The 27,600-nt window shown below is 38.9% G+C and overlaps 1 protein-coding gene across 14 annotated transcripts in view; it reads left to right on the top strand.

Moving 5' to 3' along the window:
* dlg2 (discs, large homolog 2 (Drosophila)) overlaps positions 1-27,600 on the top strand; it is a 179,781-nt gene that overhangs the window by 17,580 nt on the left and 134,601 nt on the right. For 13 of the 14 annotated variants that reach the window (XR_010668637.1, XM_065962674.1, XM_065962678.1 and 10 more), the window contains exons 3-4: positions 7,045-7,196; positions 13,530-13,595. Coding sequence is in view for 13 of the 14 variants with exons in the window: in XM_065962674.1 (XP_065818746.1) it covers positions 7,045-7,196; positions 13,530-13,595 (218 nt within the window). In the remaining variant the exon portion in view is untranslated. Of the gene's footprint in view, positions 1-7,044; positions 7,197-13,529; positions 13,596-20,667; positions 21,769-27,600 lie in introns of those variants that run through there. The other variant, XM_065962683.1, reaches the window with a different exon arrangement.

Genomic DNA, 27,600 nt, shown 5'->3' with positions numbered 1-27,600 from the left:
GCCATCTCTGTCCCTGTAGTGAAATTGCTTAGTGTTTTCTCTTTGCCAGTATGTTCTTCTCTGCTCTTTTGTTTATATCGTGAATATATCAGGCAACATGTAGCACTGACATATACAAAGGCAAAGATAGTCATCATAGCTTCGGTCTCTGTTGCTTTGTCTGCAGCTTCCCTTTCATTCTTTTGACATCATGGATTGCACCCTGAGATCCCCCTCTCATTTCCTCTGTGAGGTGCATGTGTGAACAAACAACTTTGGAAGATTTCAGGGGCAATCTGCCTGTAAAGTTTTCTGTAAAGTTTTAGGAGTGAAGATGTTGAAACAGCTACAGTCACACATTGACTATTGCACAAGGTTAACCTTACATGTTTTCCTCAAACTGTTGGAATAGTTGTGTTCTCTCTGGTTCACAGTTAAAACAGTCTGCTTCTTGTTTAGCTCTGTCTCAAACTAATGTCCTGTTGCTTTAGTACAAACATGGAGTTCTTCTCCTTTAGCCCCCCTGATGGACTGTACCATGTCTTATAGAGCCACAGTGAGCTTCACTGTACGTCTTAACAATAATTGGTAGCTTGCATGTGTCGGGAGATAGAAGGATTAGCTGGCACCTTAGTCACTGTGGAGGAGGGGATGCAGCTGGAATAATCGCTCCCCAAAGAAGCACAGCTTCAGAGGAAGCATCCCTGTGAGCCTTGGCCCACTCCACCCACCCGTTACGTAAGCATGAAGAAAGCATCGCAGCATTGTGACTGTGTGTGTGTGTGTGTGTGTGTGTGTGTGTGTGTGTGTGTGTGTGTGCACTGTGAAAAGGCTTTGTGTCAGTATACCAATCTGTGCTTGTTAACTGAAGCGACCAGTAAAGTTGCATGTCGAACACATATGTCAAAGAGAATTCAAATCTTGTCAGAGCCACTGCAGGGTTGCCTAGGCAACTGAAAGGGGGGCATGAGAGCAGCATTTTACATGCCCCCTTTAAGTACCTGAGAAAATAAGTAAAAGAACCTTCAAATGTTCATGACAACAATATACAACAATATGAATGAAACTAATGATAAACAGCTTTGTAAAAAAATCATTCTATTTTTTAATAAGTTGATGTTTTACTGTGTGACCAAGTCCCAGTCAGTGGTGAAGGTAACTAGGATTTTTTTTTTAATTTAGTAAATCAGTTAATTTTGAGGAGACTTTTTGTGTCCTTTTAACTTGAATTTATGAATTTAAAATGTATTATGTAACTTCAATATGTATTAGTTAATGTCTTCAGATTGTATATGATGATGTTGATTGTTTGCAGGCTTCCAGCCGCTCCTTATGTAAGATGGCCTGCCTTTCTAACTAGATGAAGATCTAGTACTAAACTGCTGCCATATAATTAATGTCTTTTTTATAAGTAAGACGGTGTGCCGGGGTTTGCTCGCAATCAGTTCAATCTGAACAGCCAACATCTCATCTGATATTCATCACATTCAGATTTTTGGGCTAAAATCTATCATGTGATTGTTGCTTCTACAGTATGAACAGGGATGGAAGAAGTACCACTTTTTGGGATGCAAATTTTCCAAAAAAATGCAAATAGATGTTGTTGGTAAATGGTTTTTCTGCTGGTTTTTCTGCTTTTATAGGTGCATCAGCTTCCTTTTTATCCTCACATTGGACTTGCAAGGCTCTAACAATCTCAGATATTACTTTTACATACTAATTATCCTGCTTATTTGACAAACAAATAGTAATTGCATATTTGCATCTGATCAGTATAGCATGTCTGTGCTGATGAGCAGAATGCATGTCATGACAATACCCATGGTCTTACTGACACAAATACTCACCAGATTGGGATTTTTTCATTGTCATTTTCTTATAAAGCCAATGGATTAACAGATAATACCAAGGGTTTAACATGTACTTCCACTGGAAAGTGTAATTACATGATTAAAATTCTTAGCTAGCACAATTTATTCTATTTTTGTGACTTGCTGAATAACCGTTCAACACATTCACCCAGGTCACTTTATTGAAATTTGATCCGTGCACAGAAACTCAGAACTATGACAGCAGTATCAGTGAAGAGGGATGTCGATGAGTTGTCGAAACCACTGCATCCGCTTCTTATGAAACAGAGTGTTGGTCATTAAGGGGAGAGTGTGACAGGGTGGCTGGCTGTGTTGAGCATGTTACCCAGAGGAGAGCTGAATTAAACATCGACTGTGCGGGGTGTAAGGTCATTGTCTGCATTGAAGGAAACAGGCAGCCTCTATATCTGAGGATTAGGTTCACTGTTAGCTTGCCATCAGGCATCTGGTGCTCCCACAGCACACTGTTTCACAGACTAGCAGCACAGCAATATGAGCAGAGAGAGCAGGGAGGTTTTACTGCACTGTGAGTTATTCTTATCAACTTTGTGTCGTTTCTTTCTTTCCGTGAACTCTGCATAAGAACAGATGATGTTTTCATTGTTTTTGAGTGTATTGCACTGCAGATAAGTGAGAATTTAATACCAGCTGTTAGATCTTGTTAAATAAACGTAATGGTGAGCACAGCTGATAAGTGTTTACTTTTGATGTTAGTCATTTTAAGTCTTTATAACATTTGAGTCTTCATAATGACACCGAGTTTAACTTTTTTTAAACACAGACACATTTGCATTCTTTATTCTATCATAAGAATAAAATAGTGACAACCTGTTTTGTACTACATAGAGTCTAAGATAAATACTCACCCTGCTGTTTCCCATGAGAGCTGTTAGAGATTTGCATAAATTAAGCTGTATTCATTTGAATTACAAAGCACAGAACTGTGATGTTATTTGTCTGATTTTGTTTACAAGAACTCCATACCTTTTTACTATTTATTTTCCTATTCTAAGAAAGGATTGAATTCATATATTTGTGTATGACAAACAGAAACAGGACCATGGGTCTACTGCTCAGTGTGGACATTTGGTGTTTATTCATTGCTATTTAAATGTTCATCCATCTTTTATGTACAAAGCTGGTGTGGCACATCACTCGTTTTAGGAGTATAGTTAGTTACACATTGCTAGCCATTCCAGAAATGTGAGTGGAGTTCAAAAACAAGTGCACATGAGTGTAAAGCCAAACACAGAGCCTACTTATGTTATACAATATGGTTTGTTGTGGATGTAATGATGCACCAACAGATGTTGAGTCCACTCTAAAAGCTTATAATGCAGTGATAAGGCAGTGACTCAGAATGTCAACAGACCATTTGAAAATGTTTACACTAGTGCAGACACTAGTCCTGAAAGTATAAAACAAATAGGTTTAAAAACTGTTCAGGTGCACATGTATGAGTATCATTCAGTACGTTTACATGGTGCTAAAACAAGTTGATATATTCTGTTAGTGCGACTTAAGTCACACTTTAAAATACATGCTAACAGTAGAAGAAGAAACATCTGTAGAAGATAGATGGTTATATGACATCACCATTTGCATGAGGAATAGCATGCATGTCTTTTTACCGGCACTGAGTATGTATGAAATGTACAGAGCTTTAAAGTTGTCAATGTTTCCACAAGGCATGGGTCTTTCAAATATTTGAATGTCATCAAAAAAAAGTTTATTCATACTGCCGCCTGGCTGTAATGTGGTATTTCCACCAGAGAGTGGCTGTGGTGCATCTGAAGAGTGTTTGCTAACTGCCATTAAACAGACTTACAGACTGTGGAGATAAGAAACTAACTGAGCATCTCTTGACTTAATAAACGATCTATTTCACTTAACAAGTCAGCTGTTAAAATACAGTGATCGCGATGCTGATTCTGTTACCATGCTAATGGCAATTTTCATTATGTGTTAGCATTGAGTTAATAAGCCAAATTGTATACCCCAGTCCAACAAAGAGAATATTGTAAGCTAATGACAATGAACTCGCTTAAAGAAGTGTATTTTTCTTGCCTGAGTCTAGGCCTGTGAAGGCTGTTTCGTCATGAGCCGGCCTTTTAATAAGGCAGTTTTTTCTTACCACTGTAACTTTTGCTGCTTTGCTAAAGTGCTCATGATGGATAGGCCGGGTTTTTGTAACATAACAATGAGTAAGGTCTTTTACCTGCTTTTTGTAACATAACAATGAGTAAGGTCTTTTACCTGCTTTTTGTAACATAACAATGAGTAAGGTCTTTTACCTGCTTTTTGTAACATAACAATGAGTAAGGTCTTTTACCTGCTTTTTGTAAAATGTCTCTGGATAACACTTGTTATGAGTTGACGCTATACAAATAAAAATTGATTGATTGATTGAAATGTCTCCCGGCCTGGAGAAAAATACACCAGTGACCGCTGGTGTATATTAATGCTCATCTGTGTCACATGTGCACACACTCTGTCATTTCTCACTCTCTCTGTGTCATAATCTGTTTGTCATATTTCATTACAAAGTAAGAGACACACGATCTGTCGGTGTGTGTGTGTGTGTGTGTGTGTGTGTGTGTGTGTGTGTGTGTGTGTGTGTGTGTGTGTGTGTGTGTGTGTGTGTGTGTGTGTGTGTGTGTGTGTGTGTGTGTGTGTGTGTGTGTGTGTTTGGGGTGGTGGGAGTTATTCGAATCTTATTCCATTGCACAAATTCTAGCTTGGCAGGACATTGATTCTGTTGTTTCTCTGAATGGAATAGGAACCAAGCTATCTCTGTGCATTGATGCAGTTTGAGCAGTTGAAGAGACAGGAATTCATTTCTGCATCTCACAAACAGGGTTTGGAAAAGAGCAGGGGGTTTTGAGTAATGAATTTGCTCAGCTTACCAACAGAGCAGCCTTCTCTCCGCTGAAGGAACGAGCTGTTACCGGTGGTCAAAGGACTCCCACTTGCTCCGCTAAAAATCTGTTTAATTTCCGTCAAATTCTTCACAATAAAAGTCCACAGCTTGTATCTGGTTGACCTTTATTATGAAGGAATTTCAAGCAGTGGCAGAGTAAGACAACAGATGACGAGCAGAGACAAATGAATCATTTAATGAAGAAGTTACAGCGTCAGGAGAACTTTACACAAAGTGACCTCATGATCTGAACACACAGTGACTCATGGAAACATATTAAAAGCATCTCTTCTGGTCAAACTCACACACACATATCTCCTCAGGCTTGTTTGAGGAGGAGCGAGGATCATAGCCTGTGAATGTGCGCGATCACAAAATGAAACACACTTTACAACAACAACCTCTATGGCTGTGATGACTCCCTTTATGTAAGATAATAACATTTTAAAAACAATGCAATGTCCTCTTTGGCGATCCTTTGCAACCGGAGGATTATGATCCTGGAAGTATGATAGAGTTCAGGACCGGGTGGGACTGATGTGTGGTCCATACAGTACACAACATCAGGTTCACTTACTATACTCATGTTTTGTTGTATCCTTGCAGTGTTTTCTGCAAGAAGTTTTCCAGTTAATGTGATAGCTGGCTTGTCAGCGAGAAGGTCAGTACTTCTTCTGATTGTAATATGAAAAGCTGCATCATTTCAATCACAGTTTTTGTCACCAAACCATTTGTGCACGTACTCATAGAACTGGAGTTCAATTCAAAACCTTTAATTGAACTCCATAGACACTGAGGTTTCCCTCATTCACAGTGACGTCGAGCTCACAGCAAAGAAGAGGGGACACAGATAAAAAGCGAGTAGAAAATTAAAAAAAATCAGTTATAAAAAGGAAACAGTTACAGTTGATGTCCAGAAAACACCCAGCAACATATCTAAAAACAGTTACAAATTGATGAGCAATGGTCCGTTACTATTGCCTTAAAGGCTGCATATGAGGGCAGAGTCTTAATCTTTAACATTTGTTGGATGACATTCCAGGAATTAGGAGCATTGAATGAAAACGCAGTCTTTCCCAGATCTGAGTATGCTTGGGGGACCTTCAGAACCAGCCAATCACTGGAACAAGTGAAATACGTTCCAAATTGCCATTCCAGTAACGCTGTAATGTATGTAGTTACATCCAGTTACAGAACGCAGCGCTCTGTAACAGGGTTTGTGTGTCTTAGACTGCAGCTCCAGATTAAGGCTGTTACCTCACTGACTCTGTATGAAGTCATTAATGTCATTGTAAATATTAATTCTAAGTTATTTTCCTACAGTTTGACACACAGGGGTCTCCAACCTGTGAGTTGCTCTTTTAGTCCATCTTCACACTGGACTTCTTTTTTCAGAAAAAGTGCTGCCTTCACCGCCTTTTGAGCGCTTCTGCATGAGTGTTCTTTAACCTTAACAACCAGATCTAGCCTACGGTGCAAGCGTGCCGGAGCAGACGCATCAATTTAGCACAGAAAAAAACAAGCGGGACAGGAAGTCAGACACCAAAAACATTAGCTGTCAGAAAGGCGCTTTTCTGAAAAGTTGAAACAATTGAACTGAAAAAGGGGGGTGCAGCGCTTTTTGAAAAGGCATCATCCTTTTTCCTTTTTCCATAGGCTTGTATGTAAAAAAGGCGCTGGCAGTTGAAAAATAAAGTCAAGTGTGAACATGGCCTTAGTGGACAAATAAAAGAAAATGGCAACACAGATCACCTGTAACTCTAAAATGTCATGTTCACTGGTTATTGGACACAAACATGAACATTTCTCTCAGCTAAAGACGGGTGTTACTATCCCCTAGTTAAAATATATATTTGTCATATACTCGGTGTGGCATGTGTTTAAGTTCAAGGAACACATTTATTTTTAAAATGGTTGCAGATACTTTGTTTGCATAATCTCTGCAGGAGGCAATCAGTGAAATCAACAGGAGGTCAATGCAGAATCATCTGCTGTAGCATTACTTACCAATTTAACACTTCTTAATCACTGGAACTGCAGATTATTTTTAATTGTTCATGACATGTATGTAAGATCCTCAGAGAAATGCGAGTATCTTAGTTTAATTGTTTGATGGGAAAGTTACATGTATTTTAATAAAATGTATGTTTGTAGACCTGATTAAGGCTGATCTGGTTCACATGTTTAAAAAAACATATTTATGGGGTTCTCTAACTGTATTGTCTATTAAGAAGCTAAGCAGAATATGAATCATCTGTTCCCTCTATTTCACAGATATCCAGGAGTTTTATGAAGTGACGCTGCTAAACACACAGAAGAGCTGCGAGCAAAAGCTGGAAGAGGTCAACCACATGGCGGACAAGTGGGAGAAGAGTGTTTCTATTCAAAACTTTGAGCTCGCTCACCCTGCCTGTCCAGTGGAAGAGGTGAGTCTCTGACACAGAAGATACACCTCTATAGATAGTCTACAGAAGTAAAGCAGGGGGAGGCTAAACTGGTTCACCTCAGTAGAAACATATAAAAACAACATTTCAGGTGCTCAATAAATACATAAGGGTCTGAGGTAAGGCTTCCATTTGTCTAAGTGAGTAGATGTGGAAAATATCTACTAGCTTTGTCTCTTAATCTCTTATGATTAAAAAAAACCCTAGCTGGTACAGGGTGTGTTTGAATCATGTAAAAAGTGAATTGCCATTGCTTCACAAAATAATGCCAATTAAGGAGTGCCTTAATCCTGCATTCCTCTAATGTTCATCTCCACTGGTTGTAAATAAGTCTGAGGGACTGATTCACCAAAGGATTGGGCAGCCTTTGTGCCCACTTACTGAAACCTTTACAAATAGTTAAAAAAAAGTCTGTCTCACAGTCTGTCCCTGCTGCACCTCTCTCCCTCCCTTAATAAAAATGCCAGAATAACAAAATACACACAGCCTGTGTAAAACATTTCTTTCAAATTGTATTTTATTTAAGGAGCATTTTATTTATTTATTTATTTTTTCACAAACTGGTAGTTTTTTTAATTTGTCATGTATTTTGCAGCAGTGACATTTGGAAAGTTGTGAATGGGCATTTTTAATTTTTTGCAGTCATTTAGTGAAAATGTTTCCACCTTTTCATGCAAATAAGACTCACTGCAAAAAAGCTTCTATTTCACAAACACTGACGCTAGTATTTATGAGAGATGTTACATGTAAACTTTCACTGATCAGGAAAACAGTTCTGCCTCTGCATGACTTTAAAATTACTTGGACATTACTATCATTAATAAAGCCACAGCCTGTCAGCCTGTCCACACTTGATCCACATTTGTGAAGACAGCCTGGAGCCAGTATGCACAAACTTCATTTAAAAAGTGAAACTCATATTACATGTTTTAAATTTGGCATAGACCCTCCTCTCCTAGCTCATATTCCTTACATGTGCACAAAGTGGCTACCTCAGCATGAGAGCTCCCACAGAGTAAACTTGCAGCTTTTCTCCACATTGAGACGCTAAAGAGGAGCAGACTGCACCGAGCAGGACAACTTTATGGGCTTGTTTGCGCTTGAATATCATTAACTCTGTAATAATACTGTGTGAATTAGACCTGCGCAATTTTGTGAGCCATTTGCGGCACTGAGTATACAAAATGGTCCAACACCTCATCCCCCAACCCCCAACCCTCGATTTATTGCTTTAGAATAGTTTTTTCCTTGTGAGATTCTGGTCTTTATACCAAGTGCCTTCCTGGTTACTGCAGTACATTATGTACATGTTGGTTCATTGTAGTTAACGTGACCAGTGTATGCTTCAGGGAGGGGCTACCTGTGATTGACAGGTCGCTACCATGGTGACATATCAACCAAAATACAGAAGTAAATGATAACAAGATTCTGACGACCAGTAAGCCAAAGCTGAGGCTTCAAAGAGCGATGGATATGCTGAACGAGCAGCAGGAGAAAGTGAAGCAGCATCACATAAAAGCATGATGAAATGTAGGTCAGCAGGGGATTTCCCACAAACTTAAAATGGGCTTTAATTAATTCTTGTTGAGTGGAAAAGTATTGTCCTTGGTTTTGTTTTCAGCAGAGTTCTGTATGTATCTATAGAGCAAGCGCAACATAACACACACACAATACACACAGGCTTAAACATTAAAATGCTGACTGGATAAATGTACCAGAACAATATATTTATAATATCACTACTCCATCATTAGAGCACAAGTAGTTTTGTAATGATAACATATGTGGATTCTAATTAAAATAAATTTGTGGCTGAAATTTACAACCCCATTATCTAAAAGGTTGGGACTATATGTGTCATGTAATTAAAACAATGTGACACATTTCAAAACATTGAAATGTGTCAAATGTTGACACAGGTATGTTATTTATTTTGGAAGAGATCTCTGTATGCAGGGGGCGGGGCCACAAACTGCCGTGATGTTTGGGCCCTCAAACATACAACTGTGGCTCAGTTGGTGGAGTCGTCGTCTCTCACCCGGAACGCTGAGGCTTCGATCCCCAGTTCCTGCAGCAACATGTGCATAGGAATGGGATTAGTTACTTCTGATGGTCACTTTTCATAGCAACATCTACCATCAGTGTGTGAATGTGTAGGTATGACATGTGGTGTAAGAGAGCTTTGAGTAGTCAGAAGACTAGAAAACTCAACTCAAGTCCATTCACTATTTATGAAAAACAGACATGATTCCCCATTATTTCTAAAAATCATTTTCTATGAACACAGACCACTACATTTACAGTTGTTCACTGTAAATCTACAATGCAAATGAGAAAACTGTATATATAGCAGATCCAGAAATGTCCACGCCTTCTCTTGTTCCAGTCAGTTTTTTTTGTGTGTTCTGCAGTTTAAATGTGCAAGGTTGTGTGTATTCTGTTTATGGTATGTTAAGCTTATGTCATTTTAATTTGGACTGAGGCAAAATGGAAAACTGTCCTGATGTCTGATTACTATATAATATATATAATATACTTTTTAAAAAATCCTTGATGCCTCGTTCTTTGGGCTAAAGCGGAGAGGTACCATCCAGCCTGTTATCAGTAATTACTTCAAAAGCCACAATCTGTGATGGATGGAGGTGCATTAGTGCACATGGCTAACCTGCACATTTGTGAAGGCAGTATTAATACTAACCGATATGTACCTATATGTATACCTATTAGACAACTTATTTTTCAGTGATGGCCTGATTATTTCGGCAAGACAATGCCAGACCACATTCTCCACTTCTACATCTGGGCCTTCCTACAGTCCCCATGTGTCAAACTGACTCGATTTGTATTATGAAGAGTAAATATGACGAAGGAGACCCTGAACTGTCGATCAGCTGAGAAACCCTACATTAAAGAAGAATGGTAAAACATTTTAATAATACCAAATACACTTGCAGAGAGTGTTATTAAAACAAGATGTGACCCAACAGTGTTGAAACTTGACCCTGTTACGAATATTTTGATATGAACATTTTTTTTTCAGAACAATGTAATTTCTCAAATTCAACATTTGATATGTTGTCTTTGTTTTTTTCAATCAAATGTGGTTTTAATGTTGTACGATCATTACATTGTATTTTTGTTTACATTTCACAAAGTGTCCCAACTCTTTAGGAATTAGGGTTGTATTTGTACCTTGTTAATAATGGTTTTAGACTTTCACACTTCAAACTAGGGGTAAGCAATCTAACTTTTTAAATGTGCTTTTTTAAACATGTACAAGCAGCAGTGTCAAATCAGTTTTTTTTATTCTACGATGTACGTTAATATGGATAAAAGCAAATTGATTATCTAACATTTGAACAGAAATCATCATGTAAAGCCTGAACACTCTCTCTCCTCACTCATAATCCACACTCACAGCTCCAGGATCAGAAAAAGTGATTGATCAGTTTGCAGTGCTTAAATTGGATTGAGTAATTATCTTCTACCCCGGGACAGGTTAGGTTGTGATCAACCCTTGTAAGATGTGAACCACACCTTCAAAGCTTGGGAAACCTTCAGTAAAACCTGATGTTACCTCGCTAACTCCAATGTCTGCTCCGTAGTACGAGCCTCTGTTTGTGCTCGTCTAACTTGGAATAGAACCAACTAGTTTAATCCAGCAGTAATCCTATCAGTCTGCACAACCAAACATTATGCATCATACCTGCTGTCTTCTGCAGGAACAGTGAAGGATAAGAGACATTAAGATACATCTCCAAACAGATCATGTAGACAAGGCTTTAAAGCTTTTTATAATAGCCTGTGCGTAGCAGCAGGAGCTGCTGAACCACTGTGCTGAGGTCATGCAGTATCAGGATGGGGATAAGTGAAGGGGATTAGAAGAGTCCTCAGAGACGGATGACACGAGGTCATCAGTACACTGCTGTTATATCCCCTTTGCTGTCACTACACAATCAGCTGGCTGATGATCCTGTCAAATAATGACAGTGAAGATGATCCTATGAAATGAATGAGAAGGCTTCCCACAGATGAATCCAATCTATGGATTCTTTATGTGTAAAGGATATCAGATAGTATAGCTACAGATTAAAAAAAAAAAAAACACACTCTGCTGTAACCATGTGTTTGACAGCTCTTCACTTCAACAAAGCATGTTTCCTTAATGTCTGATGATAAGGTCATGATATGATTTTATTCAGTAGATATTTTACATATTACTCTTTTAAGTAATCAATTTATGTCAGTATTAAATGTTTACTGTATTTCATTGACAAATGTTTTTGGTCCTGAGCTGTTTGCCCTTTGTGGTGTTTAACTTGTACAAAACTGAAGTTAATCAGAGTCATTCATTTCTTAAAAGGCAAGAAAAAAAGTACATTTTTAAAGAATTTAAGTATTTAGGTAGACTCAAAATCTGTCAATCGGACACTACGGTGGCATGCAAGATTCCTTTATCCAAGCAGTGCAGTGTGAGACCACCAACCCCTCACTTCAAATTCTCTCTCTCCCTCTCCCTCCCTCTCTCTTGCTCTTTCTCTCTCCCTCTCTCTCTCTCTCTCTCTCTGTCTCTCCGTCTCTCTCTCTTTCTCTCTCTCTCTCTCTCTCGCTCTCTCTCTCTCTCAATTCAATTCAATTCAAATGAGCTTTATTGACATGACAGATCAACAATCCATGTTGCCAAAGCAGTACAGAAAACATTTTGAACAACAAATGATTACAATATATTGTTTGTTTGGGCTGTGTATTGGCATAATGATTTATGACATACAAGGGAAACTATCTGAGTATAAAGATGAACTAACAATGAGAACATGTAGATCTGCTTTTTATATTTATCACTGTCCATGTGACGTCCAACATCAGAGCATGTCTTTTAGTCTGTATCAGGAAGCTTTAGTGTAGCTGGTTCACTTTGTGGATATTTTCTTAAAACCTGCTTCCTGTTCAGGTGGTGCTGGTTTCTCTCATGAGCAGACTAAGTCAGTCTTTCAAAGCAGCATTGTCACAGCACTAGGCATGTTAGAAGATTGATGTGAATGTCATTATTTCACTCTAACAGTAGCATACATCAGATTGTTTCTACATATTGCACGTGTGTTATCTGTTCAATTAAATAAATCAGCAGAAAAAAGGATTTCAGGTTTGAGTGTTTGCTGCTAAATAAAGGAGGGATTAGACAAGCGTGCGTGCACAAAGGCTGTGTAGTATGTCTTAGTGTGCCAGAGATTTATTCTTGGTTGCCACAGGCACATATAGGCTTACACTAGCTGAGCTTCTAGACTTACAGAGCAGCAGACTGACTGACCAGTCAATGATGACTCCTTCTTTCTGTCACTGCCAATTCTTGCATAACCTTTACAACCGAACTCTGTGCTTTAAAAGATGTTACGTCCTTCACACATTTTAACTCAGACATTTAAAACCCATCAGAAGTTATATTAGACATTTAAAGTTAACATTTTCTAAATTAATTGAACAGTTTTAAACCTGTAGCTTAATCATTAAAAAATTACCATGAAGTGAAAGTATGGGTTATTTATACAACACATTTAAACACAGCTTTAGCTGTCTGCTTGTGGTGTAAACAGCCTCAGTGAGTGATGTAATAATTGTGCACCACAACAAAAATTATCATTTAATTTGTTGCAAACAATTCTAAAAATAGATTTTGAGCAGTTGTATTGATTGGTAGTTGCAGCCCTAATTACATGTAAATACTAAGAATCACATAGTTCTAGATATTAACTCTGAATTCAGTGTACCCTCTAATGAAGTTCACCATTAGCCCAACATGCATCCACTCTGTATTTTACATCATCCTGTTGCTGTGTGATTTTGTAGTTCAGCATTCATTTGAAAGCCTAGCATTTATTTGTCTTTTAATTATTTTACCATTTTATACCAAGTTTTAAACATTCATCCTTCAACAAACAAAATCATAAACACTAAAATGTTTTTTCAAGTTATCCAGATACAAACAATACTAAATTAAGCTTTACAACTCCATAAATATGAGACGGTGTGAGCTCAGAATCGGGCCTATGACCACATAACACAATAGCAGAGTTGTGATTGGTTCATTGTTCAGCAAGTTGTCCACAAACGGTATTATCAGAGGTCTCCTCCTCCAGTCAGAATGTTGAAAGAAGAAAGATGTTTTGTGTTATGCTTAATATTAGCAGCTAACACCACTTATCTCATGTATATTTTAAGCTTTGCGTATTGTTACTATGGTTACCCTCAGGTCATTGTGTTACAGTTGAAGTGTGGCGCTGAAGAGTTACTTATGCACATGTTTGCTGTCCCAAACAGAGGGAGCCGAGCAGCTCAGAGCCCAGTGGGATGGAGCAGGCAGACGGTGACACCAGGACCTCTGTGGTGAGTTTTCTATTCTTTGAATACACGGCACACAATCCACTGTTCTTTCATCACAGGCATGTGTTTTTGTATAATTAATTCTGTGCTTTTGTTTTCACATCATTATTACTCATGGCATGGTCGTGTGGCTCTTCCAAAATCACGTTTTCCCTGGCAATATAAATTGGTTCTGGCTACATGATCTCAACAAGCTCATAAAAGTAAATGACAGTAAGTTCAAGCAAAGAGGAGAGATTGAAGTGATAACATAAACTAAAGATTATTGTGATAAAAATGTTCTTCAGTTCAAGGAGTCACAAACGTCTTGGCTGTAATGTCATCCTCCTAACTGACCCACTTTGATGGCTCTATAGCAACCATCGCTGGGTTACTTCTGGTCAGACAAACTTTCACCTGTGCCAAGTCTATTCATTGACTCACAGTGAAAGTGTGACCTTAAGCACGGTACCGGACAACTTTGCTAGTGTGAGTGCACTCTTAGTAATCTAAAGGGAAGTCTTGACATATGAGTCCGACAGGGCACAATATTTTAAATCCTGATACTAGATGGTTTTAAAAACACACATGACAATAACACAACATCTGGTATATCCATTATATTTAGTAATTTACCACTGAATCCTTTGTTTCAGTCAGTTTGCTGAAATTCCTGATGCTGATTGATTCAAGTTATTATAGTTTTTTCCCGTTATTCTGTGCACTGTTGAGAAAAACAGAAAGTGGAAAAACATGGGAGATTTTGGGTTTACAACTTAAGAGTTGTTCAGCCTGTGAAGAGATTGTGACATTTAGTTCTTAATGTTTAATTCTCCCACTGAAATACTCATTTCACTGAACAACAAGTAGCCCAATATTTTCCTATATATTTGATTTGTATTACCATAGTACTAAGTAACATGGAATATGATGTTTCTGCATACTGCATTTTGCATGTCTTACATTAGCTGGACAGCCAGTGGGCTAAACCACCTGGGAAGGCTAATATCTTCAAGTGGTGCTTAATTATAAATAACTTTCAATATTTCATGTTTACAAGTTTTAATGGGTTAATGCCATAGACTGTAAATATTACTGGACGAACCCTGACCCGTCTGTTACATAGGCAGCAAATGAGTCCAATCGAGGGCCGCATCCAGATTGGATTTGCAGTCTCAACCTAACTTCGGATCAACCTAGCAACAGCAGTAAGGCGGGACCGGCGGGACTTAACTCCGCCCATTCAGCTCGACGTTCCATTTCACATCAGAGCATAGCTAACAGCTAGGCTGCTATCATCCCCTACTGCTGCTCGTCCTGAGAAAACTCTACAAACAGTAAGTTAACATTTAACTTTTCTACAACACATTTAAAACTAATTATCTTCAACCCAAATATTTAATTAAAGTCTTAGAACTACACTTTTTTAAATATATAATCATGGTTATTAGTTATTTGTCAGAGCAGTTAGACTTTGTCAGTGTTAGCAGAGCAATACATTAACAAAGTTTTATCCATAGACTGTAAATAAATGAGACATCCAGAAGAAATGAATATTACAAAGCATACAGTTCATTACTGTTCTGACAAAAAGAGGAATGTCTGTGTCTTATGTTCACTGATGTCAACAGCGATGTGGGTGAACATGACAATTGAAAAATAAGTATTTAGTATTTATTATAAGACATTAGTTTTCTATTGAACCCTGTGAAGTCATGGAGTCTGTGGACAGTGTCAGCTTCACACCAAAAACTTTAAGTATTAGAAAAAATAGTGTTTAAGACTGGCATCTATTATTATGAGTTGCAGCTACCTTGTTCAATATTATTCCTGCAGATGTGACTAATAACAAAAAAACACCCTGAGCTGTCACATATAGTTAACTGTACATTTTGTCTTGTCTGAGGCATTAATTGAACACCTTTGTAGTTCTCCTATAGACACAGTGTGGATTATTGGTGACTGGTCCGTCGAGGTGCCCAGAGAGCTGCAGAGACAGAGGAAGAAACCTGAGCTTCAACAACATCTGCATTTGTTGGTTCTTCTGGGGTTCTTTAGTTGTTTCTCTTCAACAGCTCGCTGCGAGGGAGGTCTCCCCCGGATGGCCTGAGTGATGTCACCCACAGGCTGAGAGCTGAGGCGTGTTTTAAGCCTCTTGACAAACCATTACACCGCCCCCGCCTGTCAATCAGGTCAGCTACACGCCTTATTGTGAATAACTCTTATCCTTCATCAAATCAAACGACCCCCGTACAGTGTGTGTCCATCGAGACATGAGCTAATCACACCTATTTGTTTGTTTTGTACCAAGCTGTAAACATGTTAATCTCTGCTGTAAAAACAGGCTTTTTGAAGGTGGTTTTTCCAGATTAAATGACTATTTCTATATAAATGCACTCCTTTGTCTCTACTTATGAGTATACATTTCAGATTTGAAATGACAAGACTTAAATGTGCATTAATGCTCAACTCAATAGCTAAGGGAAGGAAGTCTACTTTTACACAACTTTTTATTCTTTTGACATTTTTTTTTTACCAAATACTAATGTAGTTCATTTCTGAAAGTGGGATGGAACAGAGTCATTGCAAAAATATGACCTTAAACACAGCCCCATTCTTAAATCAAGATACATCGAGAGTAAATAAGATCAATAACTTAACACAGTTAAAAATGATTTAGAAAAGTAGTCTTCCCTGATCAATATCACATAATATCAACTTCTCCCATCTAAACTGGACAAAGGGTTTTAAAATGGGAAGAAAATAGTTTGATTGCAAGTTGTTTGGAGGAGATCTAGTTTTATTTGAACAGCTGAAGCATGAATACAGTCTTCCAAGGTGCAAACCCTCCTCCTCCTCCTGAAGCTTGTGGAGCTCCTTCATGTACTGCTGTCTTATCTGCTGGCCATCTTCTCTCAGCAGAACTTTGACTGTTGAAAAGTCATTCAGAAGAAGCTCGAGCATGTGACATGGATCCAGGAGAACATGGACTTTTAGTGAGAGGTCTTCAGGATGACAAAGAAAGAGAGAAAATATCAGTTATTCATTAAATCATTTTTTTTGTTCTCATCTATTTGTTTGTATTCATCTGTGTGTAAGAGTACATTTATAAATTCAACAGTGTACTACCCAGACAACAAAGGTACAGTATTCAGGTTATCAACATCTATTTGAAGTTAAGAAGATAAACATTATTGTAATCATGCTGTTTTCAGCTCTCTCTCTCACTTGCACAATGATATTCCACATCAAATGGTCTCAGATTTTGTGTGAGGAAAAATTGAGCAGTTTATTGTGGATAGTACTTCATCTTAACATGAAACAAATACAACTTGAATTATTTGAATCATTAACAGGTCCCAACTCTCTGTGCTTTAGTACAGAACATACAGTAACTCATTTATTATTAACATGAGCTCAGTACATGGCTGTATTCTTCAAACTATTTCTTGTACTTATGGCTTTATATCTTATTTTCATTCCATATGTTATTTATATTTTATATTTCTACTGCTATATTCTGTGTAAGAGCATCTGTAACGATTAAGAACTATATTAATAACCAAATAATTAATTTACCTGAACTCGTAAAAAGTGATTTTTTTTTTTTAAATTTGGTAACAGTTTGCACAAACCTTAAGACACTACATCAACCATGTAATGTTAATATCATCCTCTATAACCTACACAGCATATTAGGTTCAGTTGAGTTCAGTTTATGTTAAGTACTGACCGATAATTACTACACAAAGTTTGTTTTTTAATGTCGACATTTACGTGGAGTATAACATTCATCATCACGTCAGATAACCATATTTACAGTATGCTGTTAACCACCGAGGTGAACCTTTAGCTTCTAACATCACACAAACTCATTATTTTCAACATCTTAACAACAAACATTATTAAACCATTGACCGTAAATAATGAGCTACACAGTTAGCCGACTGGTTTACAAGCTAACGCTAAACAAGCTAGGTCCGTAAATATAAATACCGACACGAGTATGCAGTAAATATAACACTACTATATCACTTACCGAAAAAAACCGAAGCATCAACTTCTTGGATGGTCTGTTAACCGCACAGGAAGCCATGTATGTTGTCAGATATGTGTTAAACAAACTCTCCAAACGAAGTAAAAAAAGAGGAGAAATCAGACGGATCAAGCTGTTAGCCTCCTGACCTGCTGACCTGACAGACAGATGCAGCGCGCAGAGCTGTCAATCAAATCTGACACAACCCTTATATGGGCATAGCCGTTTTCCTTAATAGAATAAAATCCGATTCCCAGTGTGAGGAGGAGAAGGGGCCGTCAACCTATCGGATATATCTCGTTTTTTGAACCAGGCTGTAAATATGTTGATTCCTGTGGTAAAAACGGGCTTTTTTTGGCTGTGGGCTTATGGCACTTCCGGCGCTTCTGCAGCCAGCCTCAAGGAACTGCAGTTTTTTGTACTTTCGCATAGGCTTCATTTTTCGAGAGCGGAGGTTGCCCCTTGGTTAATGCTCAAATAACAACTGCAATCCACTGCTCCCTGTCACATCTGTGTTTTGTGTTCCAACTGGTCCAATCGTGACATTTGGATTAAACCAACTGTAGGGAGACAGTTGCCTTTTGCCATTGCCAACACAATGTAGTGTTGATTTTTTTCTACACTTTATTCAAAATGATAGCAAAATAGCTCTATCTGCCAGATTTAAAAAAATTGGTGGGGCACGAAAATATCTTGGCAGACAATGACAATGGGTTTTAAAATAATTACAATGGAGCCAGTTTAAACGCTACACCCAACCATTAAGTGAATATAATGCCATCAGTGAGTGATAAGGTTTAGCAGTCCTTTAAATTTCACTTTTCAGAGAAAATCCAAAATGACGACAGCTGGATTGTATTTATGAGCGTCTTCCTATACAAGGGAGTTTAGACACTCCTTCTCTCTAATGCAATAAGCGGAGGTTGCCTGATCCGCTCACCTGAAAAGATTAGCTGTGGCGTTTTGGCAGAGGCAGTCTGAGCTGCTGGATGTGCTCAGAGGGAACGACAGGACATTGAGAGTGTAGGGGCACTGCTTCGTCCGCAAATGAAAGCTGTAATCAAGGTCAAATTCTGCAACACACCTCTTCAGCAGAATGTCTCCAGCAAACAGGTACAGTTCAGGGGGAGAATATGATGTAGAACAGAGACTTAGTTTACCTGGGAGATGGGATCTGACTGGTTGACATGGTGGACTTCTTGAAGGCTGATCATTGTAGTGTGCTGCAGATGAAAGATGGATGGATACTTCCTGCTAGGACTGGGCGATATGACCTCAAATCAACATCACGATTAATTCAACATTTTACCTCGATTACGATTAATGAACGATTATTTTTATTTTTGTTTTTTGCCCTCATAGTTCTCTGACATCATCTCTACTGTAAATATGCTCAACTATAAAAGCTGGGATCATTTTTCTAATGGTACAGTGCATATCTGATAAACTATTTTGTGGTTATTTATTGAATATTTTGTGGATTGAACCTGTTGTCACGGGACTCTGCCCTGAAAATAATTGAAATAATCGACATGGGCAAGATTACGTAGCTTAGAGGTTCTGAATGTCTACTTCCTGCATATGAAGACTGTGTTACAGAGAATATGTAAATACTTAGAACACATTTGGAAAATGTTTAAGTTTCTTTGCTTTAAATGATTTTATAGAGAGAAGTTAAAGTTTTTATCATACTGTTTTCCAAAACGTTGATGTTTAATGAATGGTCCTACTCACCCATGAAGATGTTTTTTTCTGTGCACTGGTCAGTGTTTACGGTCACAGCTTCAGATGCAAAGATAGATTTTAAAAACGTCATCTCATCCAGATGGGGAACCTCAGGTATGAAGTTATCTGGTATGAAGTTGAATGAAAGGTGTTTTTTTTAGACGATGTGATGAAATTGTTTGACAAAGTTTGCTGCTGGTGTTTCACAGCTTGCGTTGTTGTCATGGATGTTTTTGCATCAGTTTTCATTTTGTATTTTGCTTAGATGACCATTCAGTAACTACTTACATGCACTGCCTTAGCTGCTGTTTGTATCAGTGCATTGCAGTCCTGCGGCCTGATTCACAAAGGCTGGATCATCTGCTTCGGCTCTATTTCACAAGGAATAGCGCCAGTGATCATGCGCCCAAAAACTTGTCGTAGTAGTTTCTTTTTGTTTTGCATGGGAATGTTGAGATAAGCTATTGGGACCTTTACTTCTGCTGACGGAGCACAAATATGTCCACATGAAGGTAATGAGCTACGAGGGGATTTGTATACAAACGTAGTAGGAGTTTGACTTTTAAAACATAACTCAATAATTCCAGGCGCAGTTACCACCTAGCATCAACAGGCTTTGTCCCCCTACTTCCATGGCTGTAATAGCAGAAGTTTGAATATTTGAGAATTTGACAGCGGCCCTTTCTGATTAGACACAGTTCAGTATGGAGTGCAGACTTTCACTATACTGAACCCTTGTGGTCCTTCAGTAGTATTTTTTGGGTCCACCTCAGTAGACTTTAAACATTTCAGCATGGATACTAACTTCCTGGTTTTGTGCAGTATGGATGGGATGCTTCCTTTCAGGACATGGGTTGTATTTTAACTCCCACAATGCTGTGCGAAATCAAACGTAAAATGTGACTTTATGTGCGCCTCCAAATCAAAACAAAGGAGGATGAAAAAAAAAGTTAAAATAAACTATCAGTTCCGCCCCGGTTCGGTTAACGCGCTTTCAAATGTTATGAATTTTTTTCATGGAATGTGAAGTTTTGTATTATTTCCTGAGCCATCGTACACATCACATCTGAGTGTGAGTGTCAATAACATGAGGCGGGCTAATGACACCACTTCACCACTGAATGAATCAGACGAAGGAGGAACAGATATCTGCCTACTGAACAGTAGATACTAACAGGATACAGCACGGATAATAGGGACTGTCTCCTGTCAGATTGTGGAGGCTCTTCGCATTTCAGATGAACCCAGTTTTTGCAGTGAGGCTGATTAGCATTGAAAGTGGGTAAGTTTTTTAATGACTGCATGGTTCATTTAAACATGCTGTTTGCTCTGCAGTATAGTTAGGGTTTCCCCTTTGTGTGTGTTTTCTTAAAGTAGACCATGTCCTTTTGACTCATTTGGATGAAAGCTGCTCAATCCTTTTGTGAATCAGGCCCTTAGTGTATTTTTTAGTTATTAGACGAGTGTGATGACGCAGAGCTTCACATAGAGTTAGAGAGTTCAGGCAATACTTTGACTTTTATTCAAATCAAACATCTACAAAAGGGCAGCATGTGAACATGTGATGGGATTGTTTACTTCATCATCATTTTTGGTCCAACTCTAAAAAGCGACGTGTTTGATGCTTGTTAATTGAAAATCCTTGAGCTTAGTTATTTGTAACTGTTGTCTACTTGTCCTGTTTGCTTCAATCAAATCCCATTCCACATCCCTAATAAACTTCTGTCCCTGCTCCAGAAATTAAAACCAATGATTTATTATGAAGTCCCTGCAGTCTGCCTCAGCAGCTAATAACCAGCAGAGAGCATGGGAATCTTCTTCATTCTGCTGAGCTGACACGCTCGTCCTTCACTCTCTTCCCTCGCTCTCTCTCTCACTCTGTATCCAGTTGCTCAGTCTGGAGACAATGAAGTGAAAAGCAGAGGCAGAGGATAGATGAGAGGGAGAGACGCTCAGGAATGCTCAGGAGTCCAGGCCAGCTACTTACCGTTTTTAGTTTGTGTGTGTGTGTATGTGTGTATGTGTGTATGTGTGTGTGGTTGGCTGATGACGCAGGCTCTGCTCGGAGATGGCGTTCGGAATCCTGATTGCCTTCAGCGCTGTGGAGGAGGCATCCCAATCCTTACAAGGGGCCCACATGCAGTAACGTCTGTCCGCCGTGGCTTCTCTCCTTCCCCAGCGTGTGTGTGTGTGTGTGTGTGTGTGAGCGTGCCTGGGTGTGTGTGTCCTTGTGTGTCTTCTCCTCCCCCTCTTCTTTTTTTCTTTACACTTCTACTTGTTCAACGATCGCTTTCTTTTATCTTTCCTCGTTGCTACTTCACATTGGAATCTCTTTCTCTTAAGTGGTGCTATAAGAGGAGCTGAATCTGAGCATAGGTTGAGAGCTCCTGTTTTTGTCTAGCCAGCATGGATTGTCTCTGCATCCTCACAACTAAGGTAAGAGACATAGCAGAAGTGAGTGATTCACTTGGATGATAGGACATGACAGAGACAGAGAGAGTGAGTCGTGTGGGAGATTGAGGCATGCAGTGAAGCAGGAGGAGAGTCGCTTTGTTTTTTTGTTTTTTTTTCCCAAATGTCTGCATGTGCACAGGTGTTTGTCTTCTATCATCAGTCTCCATCACCTGTTTGCTGTAACCTTCTAAGTGATATTTTGTAATGTACGGTGTTATTGGATATTAACTTCCCCTCATAAAATGTCTCATAATGTTCAGTCAGCAGAGAGTGACTTAATTCTTTCCTCTAACCACAGAAAACATGACAACAAAGAGAAGAGAACCTGTCTGCTTTCATGTTGAAAATTGGCAGCTGAGCAGAAGTTGTGTTGAACTTTTGTCAGCCGGCTTTTGGCTCCGCTGCAGCCCTCTGCTCTCATAGCACACGAGCACTGACAGCTGTGGGATCCACCTGGTGAAATGTTGTTGGTATTTTAGTCAGACTTTGGAAGCTACAGAACTTCAGTATTTTATGAGAAGCAGCTTTTCTTTTCATTGAACTCCTTTCCCTCAGCTAGTTTTGTATTGCATGTGACAGCGTAAATGATGTTGCTGTGTATATGACCATCAAATAACTGTAGACGGTAATCCTCCTCCTCTCTATATTTAGTAGTAGTAGTAGTAATCATTTATTTTGGTCACAAGAAAAAACAAAAGCATTTTGAACGAAAAGGTGTAGGCTGAAGCTTTAGCTTATTACACCTACCCTTGTTACAAATTTTAATATTCTACAATTCTACAATTGACTTAGCAGACGCTTTTATCCAAAGCGACGTACATCAGAGAGTAAGTACAACACAAGCAAGGATCTAGAAAAAAGGGAACAATGTCAGAAAGAGCAAACGATCAGCTTTGAGTCTGACTGGACACACAGGTGCTGACAGGAAGTGACCAGAGGCAAAGCCTCATTGAGGGCAGTTCTTGAGAGCTCTAATCAGTATAGAAACCATCTTATAAGTCGTTGTTATCAAACAAAAACCATCGTCATTACCATCATCATCATCATCAATAATATGGAGACCATCATCATTAAGTTAGTAGGTATTCATGAAAGAGCTGGGTCTTTAGCTTTTTCTTAAAGGTGCAGAGGGACTCTGCAGATCAAATGGAGCTATTTTTTCTCCTGATAACAAATTTAAAATAGTGGTAATTGTCCTTTGCCTCATGTAGTAAGTACTAGGGAAGGGTATGAATACTTGAGTACTCCGTGTTCACGTCATTATTTGAATAACATTTCACTACTCGGAAAGCTTCCTCTACCCCTCCTAGTTAACATGTTTGTGTTGGGCTCTGTCAGAATGAGTGAAGGTGCAAATAGCTTCTCTCCACATTCAGATGCAAAACAAGAAAAAACTACACAGAGCACGACAAGTTTTTGTGTGGGTTTGTGCATAATAGTTTAACTCAGTTAGCATGCACAATGTCAGCCGTGAGCCAGGGAGAGTGTTGTCTGTTTCTTAGACAAAAACAAAAATGATAACTTGCTGTGCAATATTTTTTACATTAAACATGTTTGTCATGAAATACTGAAATACTAGTTTGATACTTACCCACATGCGCTGACAACAGCTAGTGTTGTCAGCACACATTGTTGAGCGTACTGTAGAAGATTAGCCTGCTAATAATGAAAATGGTGGCGGGAGATATTCTCCCACTAAGTTTATGTGGTAGGAGAAGGCTTCTGCGAGGTCATTGTGCCCATCAGGGCGAACAACAGCTATGAGAGCCATGTGTTACCTTGTTATTTCTCTCAGAACAGACACATGGTACTGGTGAGCAGCACACTGAAGTAAACAAATAGTCTGTGAGGTTGGGGGCGGGGAATAAATATCTTTTTATGCATGAATATAATATTGATTACTTGTTCATAAGCACTGAAAAAATATTGAAATGAGTGAGGCAGCTTGTTTTAAAGCACTTTAAACATGAGCTGAGGATAAGATTGCTTCTTTATGCAAAAAATGTCCATGGAGTGGTTTGCAGTCTAAGTATAGGCACAGTCCAGAGAGTTTCTCTGTTGTGTTTGAAGACATATACAGTACATCTGTGTTGTCCTCACGTGTTGGAGAACATGTTAAAATAGCACAGATCCTCTCACTCAGTCGGGCTCTTGATATCCTGAAAGCTGTGCTTAAATATTCACGCTGGCTTAAAGCCATTACCAGTCAGCCTCCATGTGTGCCCTTTACTCAGAGTGCCTCATGGAGGGTGGTTTCCTTCTCTGAACACTGTTGTGACAAATGCTGCTTGTTGATGGAAAATGTAATTTTATTGTTTAAATAAGTCATTGAGATAAACGGCTGTATGCTTTGAAACTTGATGGGAGTGGTGTCCCCTCAGCATCATTTCTGAATGCTGTGGTGTAGCTTCTATGTTTTCTCGTTGCTAAAGTCAGGTCATATAGTATTGAAAGCACTTAAGCACATAAGAGCAGCGGGTTGAAAGATGGACCAGACACATGAAGGACCCTCATCAAGGAGACCCAGGTTTACTTTCTGGGTTGAAACAAAAATAATAATAATAATTGATTTGTCTTAATGGTAAAGTTAGGAGCATTGTTCACTGCAGCTTGTAAACCCAACATTCAAACTAGGCCTCTCCCCCTGGGCTCATCGCCCCCAGAATCACAAACTCACTGCAGGAGGTAGCGGGTACGCTGAAAGCTACCACACGCAAGCACAAGCTAACCGCCAGTGTTTGAGGGCGCAGTCTCACTGGCCATCCGTACCGTGCTGTACTCAAGCACGATTGCCCCCCGCTGTGCCATTCCCACGCTGGCCGGCCCGCGGTCATACTGGCCAGGACTAACCGTGCCACACACTACCTCACAGAAAGGAAAAAGATTCTGACTCTTTGCGGTTCAAAATCTTGTTTCATTTGTAAAGAAGATAAGCTAGATGTTTGAGATGCCTGCAGGATATGAAACACGTGATATTACATTGCTCAATAATGGGATGATGATATAAAGAAACTGAGTATTTTGGCTAACAGTTGTCTGTCTGCTGTACTGCATGTTGTACCAATTACATGTTTATCCTGAAGCATGGTTATCTTTTTTTAATTGGCATAAATTCAGACCCTTCTGATATGGTTTTTGAAAATGGTCATACTATGCTCTCCGTTTGGACGGGAAGCAGGATGACTGCAAGTGCAAAGTAGGTATTAGTGGGAGAGGCAAATAAACGTACAGTATTTATGAGTTATAGGAGATAAAACTGAATATTACAAAAATAAAATTTGGCTTATAAGAAAACCTCGGCATTAAACAGGGCCTCTCTTTTCTTCCCTCCATCTTTTGAAGATGAATTGTCATACATTGTGCAGGAGGTGTGAGCTGTGTCCTCTGTGGCACGGGCGCTCTACTCGCCGTTGTTGAGCACCAGACAACTGCCAGCGCTGTGTCTGATCGGACATAAATGCACAGTAAAGAGGTATCAAAGACAGGGGTACAAGCAGTGGTGAGGTCTCCCCATCCAAGCGTCTGAAAGCGTAAGATGTGAGACGCGCAACCCGAGAAAAAGGAAATCCCAGTTTAAAATGTAATGTTGATGAAAAGAGGGAGACTGGTTTTGGTCTGATTAGTTATTTCTTTATGGGCGCACACAGTATGGGTCTGATTATTTTTTTATGACTCATCCATTTTTATTTCATAAAGTCTAAGTGCTTTAAACACATTTACATAATCAGGCTTGAGCTGAGTTGAGTCACAGTGTCAGCTCCACCACTCTACCTATTTCAGGTCAACCAAAAGTTTGTGTTGCTCAGCATTTCCAATATGCTGACTACCATCATCGGGCTCCACAGACCAACTGGTGACGTCAGTCATAATTGGTCTGTGTTTTATGCAGTTTATGATTAACACATTAATAAGTGAGTTCATACTGTAAGATATTGAGTTATATCTCTCTCTGTTCTTAAAAGATCAACAAAATGTTTTCTTATGATTAGACTTTCACTGCATATTGAATATCTTTGTTTCATTGTTTACTTCCAAACATGAATGACTGCATATTTTATTAAGCTTCATGGGTTTGAACAGATAATCATAAAATAGCATCAAAATGTTAACTTTTAATATTAGACAGGTTATATTTATTAAGTATAAAATTGGGTTTCTTCTTTCTACATTCAACACATTTTTGCACCCTTAGTATCCATGAAGCTTCTGTTATGATTATTAACAATATTAACAATCAGTGAAGTGACAATTATAATTTGAATTGCTAAGATCAAGTCCCCCAAAGTCTCTGTGACAATCTTTCAGCTGATCATGTTTCTGCTGTCAGACTGAGTTGTTATCATCTGTCTTCATTATTCTCCTTCAGCACTGGTGAAGAGGTTACCAGTGAATTCAAACCGTTTAGAGCAGTGTCAAAGATCGGTTTAATAGCACAATTCAACAGGGAGAATAGTGTCTCTGCCATGCCCACAGCAGGTCCTGATCACCTGTTTACTGCTGTATGTAACTTTGGTACAGGCTGAGGTCATATTGGGAGAGAAGGCTTTATGGCAATAGTTCCAACACAAGCCTTCAGTTGTTTGATACAGTGAGTGTGACCGAGCAAGAAGCAGAGTGTACATCCCTGCAGATATTATTCAGAACAGATTTCATAACAGGTTGTATTGATATCTGTGTCATCGTTGTCTTATGTTAAGCAGCTGACAGGGTGCAGAAAGTATTCTAACCCAAGTTATGTCTCAAATTTGCATACAAATAACTATGAATCTATTTTGCGTCATAAAGTTATCAATTTCGTAGTCGATCCAACAGTTTTTTAAACAATGGGATGGAGACGCCTGCAGAGTCATTTTTGCGCAAAATCACATCATATTGCTTTACTTTGTCAGAAGATATGGTTCTTTGGCTTCTCACAAAGTCTTTGCTGCTTTGCACAATCTGCTTGTGAACAAATGTCCATCTTCTAAGAGGGGGAAGCGTAACAGCACTACACTATGTCTTACAGTGGTGAAGTTGCACTCAGAGACTTACATGTTGCTTTAAATGCTTTAGTTAACAAAACCAGAAACCAGATCTTCTGGGTTTGCTATAGTACCCTGATCAATACTGGATACATCATACAACAGTCTCTAAGTAGAGCTCCCCCTCTGTTGTGTTTTACACTTTGAATATGAAATTAATCTTTACCACCTGAAGAATTCTCCATGATAGTGTTCACAGCTTAATGATATGCAGTTGTTGTTGTGTAGCCACGTTATGTAATGCTTTCGGGGCATGATGAGTATACTGGGCTGTTGTTAAGCATGAGAGGAAATGGAGGGAAAGAATTCACTCCTACATGAGTGTGGTATAGTTTGTTTCTGTTTTTAGACTCTCATCTGGACTCTTACGCTTTTCTCCTTCATACCCTAGAGAACCCTTAGAGGCTTTAGTTTGGGTGTATCAATAATTGTCATTTGAATCTCTGCATCTCTACATTTTTGAACTGCACATGGTTATCTGGTCGTCAGATAGTTTGTTATTTGAAGTGATTCTGTCCTGTGTGTGAGTTAGAGAAAATGTGCAGATGTATTGAGACAGTGAAGCTGATGCTTTCTTGTCCAGATAACCTAATTTCTTCTACATTTTATTTAAACTAAAAAGCTTTTCTCTTCTAGAGTCAGCAAAGTCACCAAATTCAATTGGTCTCAGAATTTATGGGCATACCAGTTGTCGTAATTGTTTAAATGTTGGGATTTAAATGCACCAAAACAAATGACGGCACACAACGCAAGGATTTCCTGCACACTTGTCTTCATTCTGTCCACTCAACCT

This window comes from Labrus bergylta, chromosome 14 (genome assembly GCF_963930695.1).
Source record: "Labrus bergylta chromosome 14, fLabBer1.1, whole genome shotgun sequence".
Lineage (NCBI taxonomy): Eukaryota > Metazoa > Chordata > Actinopteri > Labriformes > Labridae > Labrus > Labrus bergylta.
Note: the sequence above shows the minus strand (reverse complement) of the source record. Positions and strands in the feature narration are given on the sequence as shown.